Source organism: Nansenia antarctica (genome assembly GCF_963989245.1).
Source record: "Nansenia antarctica genome assembly, chromosome: 5".
In the NCBI taxonomy this organism is placed as follows: Eukaryota; Metazoa; Chordata; class Actinopteri; order Argentiniformes; family Microstomatidae; genus Nansenia; species Nansenia antarctica.
The window spans coordinates 47,443,585-47,459,719 of record NC_137690.1 but is presented as its reverse complement, the minus strand read 5'-3'; the positions used below and the strand labels follow the sequence as shown (position 1 = coordinate 47,459,719).

General features: G+C 46.4%; 1 protein-coding gene across 1 annotated transcript; it reads right to left on the bottom strand.

Moving 5' to 3' along the window:
• Positions 1 to 7,958: 7,958 nt before the first annotated feature.
• Positions 7,959 to 8,939, bottom strand: LOC308158062 (P2Y purinoceptor 14-like; the record flags this gene model as incomplete). Its single annotated transcript, XM_080531654.1, has 1 exon — positions 7,959 to 8,939. The coding sequence occupies one exon, from the start codon at positions 8,937 to 8,939 to the stop codon at positions 7,959 to 7,961; it is 981 nt and encodes a 326-aa protein (XP_080387780.1).
• Between the last annotated feature and the right edge of the window lie 7,196 nt (positions 8,940 to 16,135).

The following is a 16,135-nucleotide window of genomic DNA, read 5'->3' as shown; positions in this document are numbered from 1 at the left end:
CAGGGTTCCTCTTGGTGTCTACATAACGCCAGCAGTTCACCTCAGTCAACTCCAGAATCTCTGCGACTCGGGTGCCCACGAACACCTTATACCGACATGAGCTGGACTTCAACCACTGGAGGACGGTAGTTGAGTCTGACCACATGGTGACGCTCATCAGAGGTAGCTGGAGCTCGTCGAGCAGGAACCTTCCCAGTTGCGCGCCGTTCAGGGCAGCACACAGCTCCAGTCTTGGGATGGACTGTTGCTTTTTCGGCGCCACTCGGGAACGTGCCAGGACAAACGAGACGTGGACTTCACCTCCAAGCTCTGCCGCTCTGACGTATGCCACGGACCCGTACGCCATCTCCGAGGCGTCGCAGAATACATGTAGCGTGATGACACTCCTCTCTAGGTCCGTGGAGGGAGGGAAGTAGCTCCGCTGCAGCTTGATGTGCTGGAGAGTGGGAAGTTCCTGCTCCCAGGCCTTCCACTTCTCTTCTAGGTGACGAGGCAGAGGATCGTCCCATCCTCGTTCTTGGGCCCACAGCTCCCGGACAAGCACCTTGGCCATCGTCGTGAAGGGAGCGATATATCCCAGTGGGTCGTACTGGCTCGCTAGAGTGCTGTATATCGTTCTCATCGTGACGCGTTGGGGCTTGGCAGGCTTATTGCGATAGCGTAGAGTGTCGGTCTGGAACTGCCAGATAAGTCCGAGCGTCATCTCCTGAGCATCATCTGGTGAGTGAGAGACCCAAGCCTCGCTGCTGGTCGAGGTGGCCTCCTTCGGGAGGTCTCTGATGACTTGCGGGTCGTTGCTGGCCCACTGGCAGATCTCAAATCCACCCTCCTGGAGATGAGCACGCAGGTCCTGGACTAGCTGACGGGCTTCCGTGGCTGTCTTCGAACTGTGGAGGCAGTTGTCCACGTAAAAGCTCTTATGGACGGCGTCAAACACTCCAGGAGGTGCCGTCTCCTGCGCGGCGTGAGTCTGTAGCGCATAGGTAGCGCAACAGGGGCTGCAGGTTGTCCCGAAGGGTAGCACCTCCCACTGGTAGATAGAGGGGTCGGGGTCGCTCGGGTCCTCTCTCCAGAGAAACCTCATGAGTGGCTTGTCTTCCTCCAACATCCTGACCTGGTGAAACATTCGCTTAATGTCACCACTGACTGCGATCGGCTGCTGACGGAATCGCACCAGAACTCCCAAGAGGGCTGGGGTCAAGGTTGGACCAGGGAGAAGATAGTGGTTGAGGTTGAGCTTCCCCACCTGGTAGCTACAGTTGAAGACCACTCGGTTCTTCCCGTTGTGGTGAACATTGTGGTGCGGGAGGTACCAAGACTCGGCACTCTGGTTCGCCTCGGCTGGCTCAAGCTTCTTCACCAGACCGGACTCCGTCAGTTTCTTCATCTCAGTTCTGTAAGAAGCAGCAAGGACCTCGTCCTTCCTCATACGCTTCTCAGTGCTGGTCAGACACTGTAGGACGGTTCGAGGGGATACTCGAAACTCTGGCATGGGTTCTCTTCGGAGTAGTGGTGTGACGTATCTCTTCACGCCCTGGACTTCGATACGCACTGTCTTTGCTTTAAGGAGGTCTATGGCGTAGACGTCCTCCTTTGACCGTACGTAGAGCTTCTCATTCTTGTAGGGCGCAACGTCTAGCGTCCACAGCTTCTGGACGTTGTCTAGTAGCGCCGCATTCATGGAGTCCACACTGGTGTGAAGGCAGTTGATGGTCTGCACTTCTTCGGTTCGGACATGGAGGGATGACGTAGCTCTCCCGTCTCTATCTCTCCACTCGGTAGCGCCTTGGAGGGCCCACCCAAGCGCAGTCTTAACAGCCATCGGGCAGCCTCGTGGTCCTCTCAGCGGAGGACGGAGCGACACGATCAGTGCAGCGTTGTCCGAGCCGATGAGAAGGGTTGGCTCCGCTCCTTCTATCGGATGTAGGTCTACTCGCCGTAGGTGGGAATATCTTGCGCGTAATCTCTCCAGGGGGTAGTCGTAGCGGGAGAGCGCTAGCTGGTCTGCGGTGAAGACATTCTGAAGCCGATATCTGTCCGACGGCCGCCCCGCCGGGGAGATAGAGAAGTTGATTCTCGCCCCGGTGACCTCTTTAAGGTCGCGACGTATCGTGCGCAGAGTCAGCTTCTCCTCAGTCCCTTGGAGCCCCAACTGGCGCACTGCCTCCTGGAGAAGGATGGTCCGTTCCGACCCGTCGTCTAGAACGGCGTACGTGTCGTACACAGCGTTGTTGTGGTGAAGTCGGACCTTCACCACCTTCAGTAGGACCTTGGAGCCGCTGCTCTGGGTTGGGTCTAGGTAGTAGACAGGTGTTTCCTCTTCCGGTGCGCTACCGGACCTAGGGCTTCTGGTGCCCTCCGTGGACCTGGCGAGGGAGACCTCGTGTAGGATGTTGAGGTGGACCTCCTCACAGCGGTTGCACTTTCTCCTCAAGGTGCAGTTCTTAGCCAGATGGTCGCGCCCACAGTTCCAGCACCTCTTGTTCTCCTCGAGCCACCTCTGCTTGGCCTCGGTACTCAGGTTGTTGAAGTCACTGCACTCATTGAACCAGTGCTCGCTGGTGCAGTACGGACATGGCGGTGGACCTCTCCGTCCCTTTTGAGGGGGTTGAGAGGAATCCTTTCCCTCAGGTCGAGCTTTCCTCTCTCTCCGAGGCTCCTCCTCCGTGTGCAGCACTCCTACTGGGCGTCCTCTGTTCGAGCTCGGCCTGTCCCAGCGGTCTCCCTTCTCCCTCTCCTTCTTCGGCTCAGCGTAACCCATGGCGTCTACGTTGGTGTCATGCACTTCCTCCAGTAGGAACTCCGCGAAGGCAGCCATGCTCAGACCCAACTTCCCGGGGTTACGAACGCGCTGCTGTCGCCGGAACCTCTCCTGCCGGAAGCGTGGGATCTTGCAGAGCAGCCGCTCTACGTTGGAGGTGCTGTTGATCTCGCTGGCGCCAGCTGGGCCCTGCGTCTTCAGCATTCCAACCAAGGTGTGCACGCGGAGCGCGAAGTCATCCAGCGCCCGTTCATCCTTGATGGGGGCCTGCTGTTCGAGGGCTTGCAGTTCAGCAAGGGCGTGGTTCCAGGGACGACCGTAGCGGGCATCCAAGTCGGCGAGCGCTCTGGTGTAAGGTGTCGGTGCGGAGGCATGGGCCAGAACCATGTTGTGGGCTCTGGGGTTCCTCACATGCTGAAGGAGAATCGCATATTTGTAGGACTCTGAGCAGGAGTCGTCCAAGAGCGTGTCTAGGCAGATGCGTAGTTCCACATACTGGCTCCTGTCCTCGTCCTTGAAGAAGGGGAACTTGGGTCCCTCCACCTGGGGAAACATCCTGTAGTGGATGATCGGGGCTGGAGTGACGGTCTGGGTGTCCGGCCTGCATGCCTTTTGGTTCACTGGAGGACCTAGGGGTGTGCTACGCTCTTGGGGAATGGCTCCCCTCCCGGGCAGCGACGCTGGCTCCCTCTGGGCCGCGTAGCGGTCGGGTCCCTGGTCCTCTTCCTTCAAGGTGGTCAGCTGGGCCTGTAGTTGGACAGTCATGGCGGGGGTCATGGAGCCATCGGCGGGGGGTTCAGGAGATGGCACTCGAGAGGGCCGTGCGGATGATGCTCTGGAGCTACGGGCCGACGGAGCTCTGCTGATGCACACGTCGCGCATGGTCTGCATCACTTCCGCCATCGTCTCCGCGTGCAGTTGCTCTCTCTCCATCTGGAGGCGCTCGCGCTCGAACTGGATGCGTTCCCTCTCTAACGCCTCCTGGCGCTGTCTCTCCGCCGCACGTTCCGCTCCTTCCATCTGGAGGCGTTCACGTTCTAGCGCCTCCTGGCGCTGCCTCTCCGCCGCGCGTTCCGCCCCCTCCATCTGGAGGCGTTCACGCTCGAACTGGAGGCGTTCCCGCTCCAACGCCATCTCGGCCTGTTGGCGCATACATTCTGACAGCGCGGCACTACTCCCTCTGGAGTGCATGCTATCCGCCCCAGAGGCAGAACTGCCCACGGAAACCCTGGACCGGGAGCAAGCCACTGAACGGCAGGAGCTAGGTCTCGAGCGCGCCGTACTGGGAGGCAGATCGTTAAGGCTGAGGCCCTCCCTCTTCCGCCCGCAGGCGCTGTCAGACCGGGCCTCTCCTTCCTGCTCTTCCGTTTCTACGGCAAAACCCTGCTGTTCTGCCATCTCATCCTCAGGCTGGTGCTCTTTGATGGCTGTCTCGGTGCTAGCCACCCGCGCGCCGGCGGACACCTCGGCCTCTCCGACCACTGTATCCCGTGGAGTGTGCTCCTCACTACCACTCAGTGAGCTTTCGTGCTCAAGCTCATACTCTTGTAACCTCTGAGGCAACCGCGGGACTCTCTGTGGTCGTGGCTCTGGCTCAGGGGGCGGAGAAGGGGGGGTAACTGTCTTGTCTGGTTGGCTGCGCTCAGCCATGCTATCACTACACAACCTATCCGGCTCGAAGGACCAATTGTAACCAGGGAGTAGCTAAAGGACTGTAGAATTTAGGAAGGGCTGGTTATCTAACTAACTCGGAGCTAAATCGGCAGTGTAGGAGGATAGAGGCAGGGGGCGCCAGCAACCCTTTAGACTAGCATTACTAGCATTAGCATTAACATTAGCATTAGCATTAGCTAACAGACAACTAAACACACAGCAATGTAGCAAATATGAACAAACACATTTATTTATACAAATGATATATACATCCCCATATATACTCCCTCCCCGCCGGCCACACACACACACTCACTCACACACAGTACCTGGCCTGAAAAGGCTTAGAGTCCCGGACTGAAATGAGCCCGTTGAGGCCTGGTTGGAGCTCGCATGTGCTTCGAGGAATGCAGCAGACAAGGGGGGGGGAGTGACGTTGCAACTCGAAGGGAAAGGGGCTTCTTCGTAGTCAACGACGAGGTGTGAATGGCTCAGGTCCGGTGGTCCACGGTAAGCTCCGGTGGAGTCAGCGGTCGGTCGCAATCCACCTCGTGGAGGCGACGGCTCTGTCCAGCTTGGGTCTCGCTATGCGCCAACGTTAGCAGCCGGCGGCTAGCAAGGCTGGCTAACGGGGACACAGCTAAACGGGCTAGCGCTGCCAACTCAACAAACTCCGAACTCCCGCGGTGCTGCGGGTAGCCAGTGATTCACTACTAACAGTCGAGGTTAAAGGCAGGTCTCTAAATGACTCGTGTTGTCTTCGGTCTCAGCACCGTGTGCGTTTACTGATCCACCATCTTTGTCTCACATTCTGTTCCTTCTGCTTCTTCTTCTTCACTCTCGTCACTCTAACGCACAGACCACTTCCGTCGCTATATATACCAACCGAACATACATCCGGTCACGTACGCCAATCATACATCCGGTCACGTACGCCAATCAAAACCACGCCCACTAATCTGGCGCTTGCACAATACTAAACAAATCTAAGACAGAACTTATACAATTACAATAACAATACATACACCTTCATGAGAAACGTACATGAATAGTATGGAAAATAATAAAGGAAATAACAGGGGCAAAATAGGGCTGATTTGGGGAAACTAACTGGCTCTAAATTGTGGGCCTTCATAACAATTACTGAATGAAAAAAATAATAATAATAATAATAATGTTTAAAAAAATTATAAAAAACAAAACAATCAAAGCACTTTTTAAACTGATGTAATCACAGACCTCAGACTGAATGACCATTTACTATAATACTCTGACCACACTTGATCTATCACACTAAGACCTGGCATCCACGCAGCATCCACGGAGATCGGCGTTCAGCTGATCTTGAGATTGACGTGTCACGGCACCAGTGTAACGATGGTCAAACAGGCAACCTTCTTTCAACCAATTCTCTTTATTGACCTGCAGAGAAGACATATAAAACACAATTCTTCTCTGGTCTGCAACTCTTGTGAATCCATTAAGATGGCAGCCATATTCTGGTTGTCCCACCGTGTATGTATATTTCACATCAGGATAATTTGTTTACAGAAAGAACACAAATTTCCCTCAAACATTACAAATAACAATTACAAACAACATGTGGAGCAACATACCTGCAGAGAAGACATATAAAACACAATTCTTCTCTGGTCTGCAACTCTTGTGAATCTGCGCGTTCAAAATAACATACAATAAATGTTCTGTTTTCACATCATCACAATACATCACATCATCACAATACATGTAAAAACAAACAGCACAGTACTACACCAACATTTTCACCCTACATTACAAGATTCTCCACACAAACAACAAAACACGAGGAGCATTTTACATTGCGCACATACCCATTAAGATGGCAGCCATATTCTGGTACCACCGTAAGTACGGCAACAACAGAAGGACAAAAGAACGCGCAGACCTGCAGTACACCCAAACTCCAAAGGGGGCTCCAACAACAACCAGGGCTGCTCAAGCACGGCGAAACTCATCTACATTCACCACAACTAAACATACATTCCCAACTCTGTTACTCTGTTACTCTCCCTGTTAGTTGCAACATGTTTACATATGCAAACCGAGTGTCAGGTAGGACCTTTTAGGACATGCTTTTGGAAATGAATATATATGATATATTTATTTCATGTCATGTCATGACTATGTGACATAGTCATTACAACAATGTATTACATTCATTGCAACAATTTAGGAAGCTTTTAGAAAACTGGAATGTCGACTACTGGAGCTTTAATTACCGGTAAAGTGATTATTGATAGATGGGATTACGAGACACGTGGCCCCGTTGTCTCGTATTTATGAGTTGCTTCGACATTGTGATTTGATCTCCTACCTCAGTACTTCTGTTTGTTGTCTGCTACTTTGTAATTACAGAAGACTCCTCACACTAGGCCTACAGTGTATGCAGGGGTGATTTAAGACAAATGACTGCTCAACACACATTTTTATTTATTTATTGTATGTTTTTATTCTGAATTATATATAAATGTTCATCAAAATACTGTATGTACAAAACATTTTCCAATAATCCACAAACTCTCTCTCCCTCCACCCCTGTTGGCTCCCATCCAACCACCCACCCCTCAAACCACCCACCCCAGTCAACTCCCATCCAACCACCCACCCCTCAAACCACCCACCCCAGTCAACTCCCATCCAACCACCCACCCCTCAAACCACCCACCCCAGTCCACCCCCATCCAACCACCCACCCCTCAAACCACCCACCCCAGTCAACTTCCATCCAACCACCCACCCCTCAAACCACCCACCCCCATCCAACCAACCAAACCCTCAAACCACCCACTCCAGAAACCTCAAACCCTCCCACACACTCACACAAGACAATGTTTTTGTAATTAAGTATGATTACAATTTTGGGCATTTAGCAGATGCCTTATTCCAAAACGACTTACAACAAATACATTTGACTAAGTAAGTGAATCATCTGTCCACCAGTCATAGTAGGTAAAGTAATCTATTCTTAATCTGGGGGGCCATTGGCAGTCGTTGTACTAGAAGATGGAAGATGTTTTGGTTTTAGTTTTTAGTTTTTTATATATGACACAGGAGAAACATTACAGGGGGTAGTAGATACTGAAACAGTACAGTTAAGGCGTAGCCTGAAGAGAGGGTTCTTCAGTCTCTGACAGAAATGCTTGTGTTTTTACAAATATAACAAGATTGTTTATCCTCAGAGGTGCTAAGGCAATACTCCAGTGTCTACTTAGGTAGCTATTTCTGTGTCAGTATGTCACAAACATCAACTTCCTGATCATGTATAAGTCGTCAAAGCTGAGAAAAAAGGCCAGACCACAACTGAAAATAGCTTTCTCAGAAACCTCACACCGCACACACCCTACTGTACTCTGACTGTTTTTTTTAATATTAAAATGGAGCCCTAAATGTACAATATCTACACGTTTCATGATTTAAAAATGTATATATCTCTCCTGTATACATTAGGTTGTGTTGAACTCCAATTAGAACACTTCAATCACTTAGCTTGTTTCTTTGGGGTCTTCTATGGGGGTACCACCTGTGTTTGAGCCCAACCCACTGGCCCGCTACAGATCCCGAGTGGCAGAAGGACGGTCTTGAACAGGGTGGTCCTGAAGGACTTGCAGAGGAAGAAATAGATCAGAGGGTCCAAGCAGACATTGCTGGCTGCCAGTAACTTTGTGGCCATTTTTGCAATTCGAAAGGCAGCTAATGTGCAACTGTTCTCTTTAGCAACCTGGAGGATGGTGTAGGGCAGACATATAATGCGGTAGGGGGTGAAACACAGCAGGAAAACCGCCAAGACAACAAACACCCTTAAGGCAGTCTTATGCTGCCCTGTCTCATTGCTGCTCCCTGAGTTCCTGTATGACTGGAACACCTTCCTGGTTATGCAAATATAGCAGAAGACAATTAGACAACACACAACCCAGTAAATCACATTGCTGACTATATTCACAATCTTGTGAAGACGGACACCTGATTCACTCTTCATTCTAATACAGAGTTCCCCAGTCTTATTGGCAGGATCCTGATTGGTCAGGATCATAGTGGGAATGGTGCTATATCCCAGTAACAGAATCCAGAATATGGCAGACATAATTTTGCCGAAGATTAGCCTCTGACCCAGCAACACGCCACAGGGCCTGATGATCTTGAAGAAGCGATCCAGGCTGATGAGGCCCAGCAGGATGATGCTCATGCAGAGGTAGAAAATGACGCCAGCGTAACGACAGTAAAAGGTTTTTAAAACCAGCGGAGCACTGGGAAGTTCACTGGCTGCTACGACAGGGATGGTCAAGGTCATGAGAAGGTCAGCAGCCACAAGGTTCTTCAGATACACCATGAAGGTGGAGGTGGATCGCAGGTGCAGACAGACCCAGGCTGCTACTCCATTGAGGATCAGAGCAGGGATGAACAGCAGGAAGTGGAGACAAGCTATGACCAAGTCCACGGCATCCTCATTAAAACCACAGTCCCACACAGGAGTAGGTGATGATGTCATGGTGACTGGTGTAGAGGAATCTGCAAAAAACCTTTGTTAGATAAATGCCCCAAAAGAACATTGTGTTCACTCTGTTCTAAGCCAGTCTAATTTTACATTATGATTATTTGCACAAGTGTCAAATGGAAATGTATAGTTTACATCGAAGGTATAGAATATAGATGTTGGAAACTATAGATTAGATGGTTATACTATGGGTCATACTAAATTGCCTTATTTTGTATACAGTGCCCTCCGTAATTATTTGTATAATAAAACATTTTTTCTGCTTTTTCTAAAAGTTTGTATTTGATATCAAACAATTACTATGATATCAAACTATAGATGTCAGCTTTTATTTGAGGGTATTTGTGTACATATTGGTTTCACCATTAGAAATGACAACACGTTTTAAACATAGTCTCCTTATTTCATGCCACCAAAAGTATTAGGACAACTGGCTTGACAGGTCAGATGTGTTCCGTCATATAATTTATCCAGGCATAAGAAAGCAGACAAGAGAGGGACGCCACAGTACCTTGAGAGCCAATTCCACATGAACATTCTCACACACTGAACATTGTGTTTTCAGTTGTTTTGTTGTAGTCTGTAATGATGAGTATAGTGTTTACATTTTTGCAGGCTTTGAGCAGCTGTTTTGGTGTGAAAGTTTGAGTTTTGAAGAGAGAAGGTGTGGTTTTGTTTATGTAGCTTTAGAAAAGTGTGTTGTGTTTAGAGTTTTGGGAAAATGGCAGCCTAGTGGAGAGGCCCCGACAGCCGGAGAGGACGCCTGCAGAGCCCCCCGGCTATCCTTCTAACACCCCCCTCTGAGTTTGAGTAACGGCGAGAAGCCTTAAGCTGGCCTTATTGCCCTTGTTCTTTTTAAAATAAAATAAAATACACCTAGAGTGGCTAACTGTTCCTCCTGTTTTGTGTCGTCTCTGGCTTGTGTGTGCACTTTTCCCCGGTCTCAGTGAGAGGGACGCCACAGTACACAGAGAGTAAAGAGTCCATACATAAGAAGACGATATCAAAGATCAGTCAATCAATCAATCAAGTTTATTTGGACAGCGCTTTTTGCATACTTTTTATATGCTTTCGCAAAGTGCTTCCCAAGAAAATAATCGTAAACAATATAAACAATAAATACAATACAAACAATATGATCTACTGTACATGGTTTTCATAAAGTACAGGGATTATGGGGGTTTGATAATCACAAGGTGTTTACAGGGGTTAGTGTTTATTTAATATCATTTATAATTTGGGTGTTACTTGACTACCTGTACTGTGTCATGTGTATGATATTACATTTCATCATGTTGTACCCTGTACAGCATTTTTCACTACTGATTCTACTGCAGTACAACTGGTCCCGCTGTAGTATGACAACCATCACTTTACTACTTTATTACTTTATTCTACTTTATTATTACTTACTTTACTTATTTTACTTTATTCTATTATAGTAATTTTTGTATCTTGCTGCAATGACAATATTGAAGAACCTAAGTCAAATAATTTTACTGTACCTGTTGTACCTGTACATTGGATGTAATAAAAGCGTTTCTGATTCTGATTCTGATCTCTGTTAGCCTATGCTAGCTCAGCACCGCCCTCTAGAGTAAATATTTAGAACAACACAGACACTTGGGGTTCGCATGCACCCATGGGCGTCACCACCATATATTTGGGGGGGGACGTGTCCCCCCCACCTTTGAAACAAGGTCGTTTGGACCCCCCCACATTTGCCATCAAAAATATGTTGCATGACTGGTCAGCGTTATTTTCATTGCTTCACAATCAAATCCGTTCCACTTTATGAGTAGGGGATTGCCCATATCCAGAAGTCCACTCCGCGTTTTACTTCTGTTTTTAACACAGCAGCATCAGACACGCACGCAGATTCAAAACATTCAGACTGAGGCAAGACGATATTTAGATCATCCACCAAGATGGATATAAGGAAAAAAAATTCTAAGAAGAGAAAAGTAAGTCAAAGTCATCCAAGTTTTCCCGTGAGTGGCCAAACAGCAACATTGCGTTCTCCCAAGGTCAAACACAGCCAGCTTTTCTGATAAGAATGTTAGCACCTTATGAGACATTCTCTGTATTAGCAATAGAATTAGCATAGCCTACTAGCAACCAAATACGAGCTAGATCAGCTATATGGCACTAGCAGTTTTGTTAGGCATTACTAGTGCGGTTAGACATGTTTAAATGCAGAACAGACACAGGCGAAATGTCATCAAAAGCACAGAATGGCGACAAACACCTCACAGTGCTTACCTGTCCTGTCATTATTGCATCTCCTGCCCGTGTTCATTGCCCTGAGCATTTGCACTATTTAATTTGGCCATTGCACCCACCCAAAGAATCAATTTTGCTTGAGCTAGGGTTAAAAAAATAAGAAGAAAACACCTGTTCCATTTATTTTTCTATTTCTAAAATGCTTGTGATTGTATTTTTTGTATTGATGATTGTATTTCTATGTCAAATGTTCTATTAGAGAAAAACAATATGAACAAGTGCTCAATGCATCCCCATTTCTCCTGATATAGGTGGTTGAGAGTGAGAGTGAGTCAGAGGCAGGGGCAGCAGGCAGGGGCAGTGGAGACAGCTCTAATTCACTCTTTGATTTTTGTTTGTTTGTTATAGTTGTATGTTCTGCAATGCACTGAAGAGGGCTAAGTTTGATTGTAATAGGCTCTGAGTAGCCTAGGTACATATTTTATGTTTCCTCATAACTTTTTATTCAATTTGTTGACTCAAAGTTACCTCATTCTTTTCTAATTCACTCTTTGATTCTTTTTGAATCTTCATATTTAATAAAGTACCTAAAAAGTGCCACGTGTCAGTGTCAGGCCTCTGTGAGTTAAACCAAAACATAATAGTAGTCAGTAATTGCAGACCATGCCAGCTCCAAGGAAAAACAAAGAAAGAGGGAGATTATTTTGGGTGTAAAACGCACCAGAATGCAGGAAATTGAATCTACTATTTAAACATTTTCGGGGGGGCGACCCCCAGACCCCCCGAAAAATAAGTGTCCCCCCCACATTCAAAAAGCTGCTGACGCCCATGCATGCACCACAATAGGGAGATCCTATGATGACTGTTACTTCCACATGTGTGTCCTTGTTGTGTTTCATTCTGTTCTCCCTCTCACTATCATTCTACATTCAGGTGTCCATCTGCAATTGGCCATTCATTCCTGTCATTCATCATTCATTCCAGGGACGTGCCGTCCATATAAGCAGAGGTAAGCAGTGCTTACCCAACGAAAAAAGGAAAGGAAAGAAAATATTAAAATAAAAGTGCATGTAAACCGTTTGTTTGTTTTCATTAAAAGAGTCGTATTTTAGGTCCCAGGGCAGCAGGAGTCATTCATTTTGACGTTGCATTTTTAGCGCCACCTGCAGGAGAAAGCACTCCCTACTCTGCATTGCGTTGCATAAGCACTCCTCTCTCTGCTTTCCCTCGCGTACATTCGAATGCGTGAAAATGTATTTTTTATTTTTTTCCGATGCTTCAGCCCGCTGTTTAATGTGGCCATGGTAAGCATGCTTACAGCCAATCAGTAGGTCTTTCATTCCGATTCAAGAGCTACTGATTGGCTATCATTTTCACATAACATTTCACACTACTTTCTCTCGCCCGGCAGAATAGTTTATGCTACCTAGCTCAAACGATCTAATCAATAAGGATAACTTGCTTTTTAATTTTGTGAATATGGACATTACTGTTAGTGTCATCACTGGCCCTGATCTCAATTGAAAAAGAGAGACTTTCCAAACTGCAACAGGCGAGTGACTTCTACACTAAAGTGACAGAGGTGTTCCTTCGCAAGGAGAGGTGCATGGACCTCGTTTTCAAGTAAAGGTAAGATATCATTTTTAAATTTACGTCATGGCTTCTTTGCTGGTTTATATGATTCGCGAGGCTGGTGGCGATCTGTGCTTGTTTAGCTATATGGTTTGGGTACTGCTGTGCTGCTGGTTATGGCTTCTTATTTAAGACTTCCTCTGCTTATACCTTTGAATGTCGGCCTGTGCCGTTGTGTTTGGAGAGAGAGCTGCTTAATCAATCAATCAGAGAGCTGCTTAATCAATCAATCAGAGAGCTGGTTAATCAATCGCTGAGATTGGCCTAATGTCGCTGTCCATGCCTTCTGGACCAAAGGTGTTTGAGAGAGATAGAGAGGGAGGGTTTGTGATGTGATGTCAAGTGCCTGTGTGACAAAGTGTGAAAAGAAAGTGTGTTGTGAGTTTACTATGGAGGATGGAAACGGTGTGTGTCTGTGTTGTGCGTGTGTGCGTTTGCGATGTTGAAACTGGACTTGTCGATTTCAGCAGGTTGGCTACTTGAAAATATCTTGGTTCAAAAAAGATTGAACAATGAGCACCCCTGATATAGTCGAAACTGGCAACAGTTTTTTTTGTTTTTGGTAATCTGATCACAAAGTGACACTACAGTTTATTAGCGGGTTCTAGGGCATCAAACTTGCATTTCCTTGAAACTGCGTTCACTGATAGCGTGTATGTGTAATTACGTGTATTTCTATATTGTATGCTTACCCAATCTAAAAGCTCACGGCACGTGCCTGATTCATTCCCCGTTCCTGTCCAATCAGAGGGCTGCCCATCTGCCAATCAGACACATTGGTCCATACAGAAAAACATACACTCACTGAACACTATATTAGGAACATCTGGCGGGTATTCCATCAACGTTGCTAAAGGAAAATCCAGGCTTATTCTGACAGGTCTTAGACTTATCAAAAAATTCTGGCTTATTTTGATAAATCTCGCAAGAAGCTACACCAAGTGCAGAACAGAGCAGCTGAGCTTGCCCTGCAGTGCACAATGAGAGCAAATAAACGACTCATGACCAACTCATGACCAACTCTTCTGGCTTAAAGTTAATGAGAGGTTAAAAAAGCATCACTTCTTTGATTTGTAAAAAATATTAATGTTCTTAAAACTCCTGTCTGGTGGCGCCCCTAGGGGGGGGGGGGGGGGGGGGGGGGGGGCAATACTCTTGCCTGCGTGTGAGAGAAGCCACTGCAGTCTTCCCAAGGTAAAATAGACACGTAGGCTGGGTTGCACCAACCTGGTTTAAAACTAATCCTGGTTTAAATCAGGGTTTATCTACTAATCCTGTTGCACCAAACTTTAATCCTATCTTAAACCTGGTTTAATTTAATCCTGGTTTAAATCTAAGCCTCTGCTAATCCAGGTTTAAATAGACAGTCACTAGACTCTTTTTTGTCCTTCAGTCCATTGACCAAGAGCCACATTTTTATTTTTATTTTTTATTTTTTTGCAACAGAGGGGCATCTAGTGGCCAGCACCCCTCATTACCAAAGGTGATATGTCACCTTTTCCTTTGGAAGTCCAGTTCAGTGTTCAGTACTATTTTTGTGTATTTCATTGTTCATTGTTCATTTTTCAGTACTATGTTTGTGTATTTCATTGTTCATTGTTCATTATTCAGTACTATTTTTGTGTATTATTTCATTGTTCATTTTTCGAGGTCAGGGATGTTACAAGAGCAAGGTTTGACACAACGTAATGCATTATCAACATTATAACATACTTTCATTGAATGTAAATGGCTTAAATAGTCCAATCAAAAGAAGTAAGATGATAGCCAAAATAAAAAGGGAGAGAGTAAATATAGCGTTTTGGCAGGAAACTCACCTTTCTGTCACTGAACATGAAAAACTAAAGAAAATGGAAAACTTTTTTTTCATCATATAAAAATGGGGAAAAAAGGGGCGTCGCTATATTGATTTCAAATTCAGTTCGGTTTGAACTCATATCGGAACTAAATGATAGGGAGGGCAGGTTTGTTATGATAAAGGGGAAAATAGATGAGAAAGAGGTGACATTGTTTAATGTTTACGCCCCCCCGGGTAGTGATTTATCGTTTTTTTAGAAAGGTATTTGATTTGATCGTATCAGAGACTCGCGGGACCCTTATCTGTGCCGGAGACTTTAATATACTTCTTAACCCTTTGTTAGACACGACTAATAAGAAAAGAAAGCGGACTTCTACTGAAAAACGAATAAACGAGGTGACCTGGGATTAGCTGATGTATGGCGCTCTAAACATGGGTCCACCCCAGGATACACTTATTACTCTGCACGACACACAGCTTATTGAAGACTAGACTATGTGTTTATGTATAATAGGGATCTGCACAGGTTGACAGACTGTAGAATAGGCCAGAGGGACCTCTCAGATCACTCTGGGGTCTATCTAACTTTACATTTAGATGGTAGACAGAGGAAGACACTGTGGCGGCTAAATACGGGTATGTTAAATGATCCCACCTTTAGAACCTCCATGGAGACAGATCTAGGGACATACTTACAGGATAACGATAATGGGGAAGTGAACCCTGGTATATTGTGGGATGCAGCCAAAGCAGTCCTCAGGGGGAAGATAATAGCCAGGATGGCTATGTTGAAAAAGTTAAAAACTAAAAGATTATCAGACCTGCAGGATAAATTGAGAGACCTGGAACAAACGCATGTGGTTAACAAAGAGCGCTCTACAATACACCAGATTAGGGCTGTCAAGCAGGAAATCGATAAAATACTTAGTGAGGAAGTAGAGAAAAACATAAGGTTTATGAAACAAAGATATTATGAGGCAGGGCCCAAAGCAGCAAAATTGCTGGCTTGGCGGCTTAAAAAACAACAGGCAGAAAACACTATTCATAAGATCAGACACCCTATTACGAATAAGGTTACCAGTAGTCTGGAAGGTATACAAAAGGCATTTGAAACTTATTATAAATCTTTTTATTCCCAGTCGGATCAGGCTGATAGACAAACAATAGTTGAATTTCTGAATAATTTAGACCTCCCGACTATTGGAAAAGAAATTAATTCTAAACTTCTCTCACCAATAACAAAAGAGGAAATAGATAAAGCTATCTCAAGTCTGAACACTAATAAGTCACCTGGCACAGATGGGTTCCCCCCAGAGTGGTACAAGTCTATGAGAGAACACCTACTCCCCTTGTTAGAGACATGCTTTAACCATGTTCTTAAGGGAGGCTCCCCGCCCCCTTCTTGGAGGGAGGCCTTCATATCAGTTATACCTAAGGAAGGGAAGGATAAGATGGATTGTAAAGGATATAGGCCCATCAGTGTTTTAAACGGCGACTACAAACTTTATGCTACCATTTTAACGAAGAGGATGGAAAC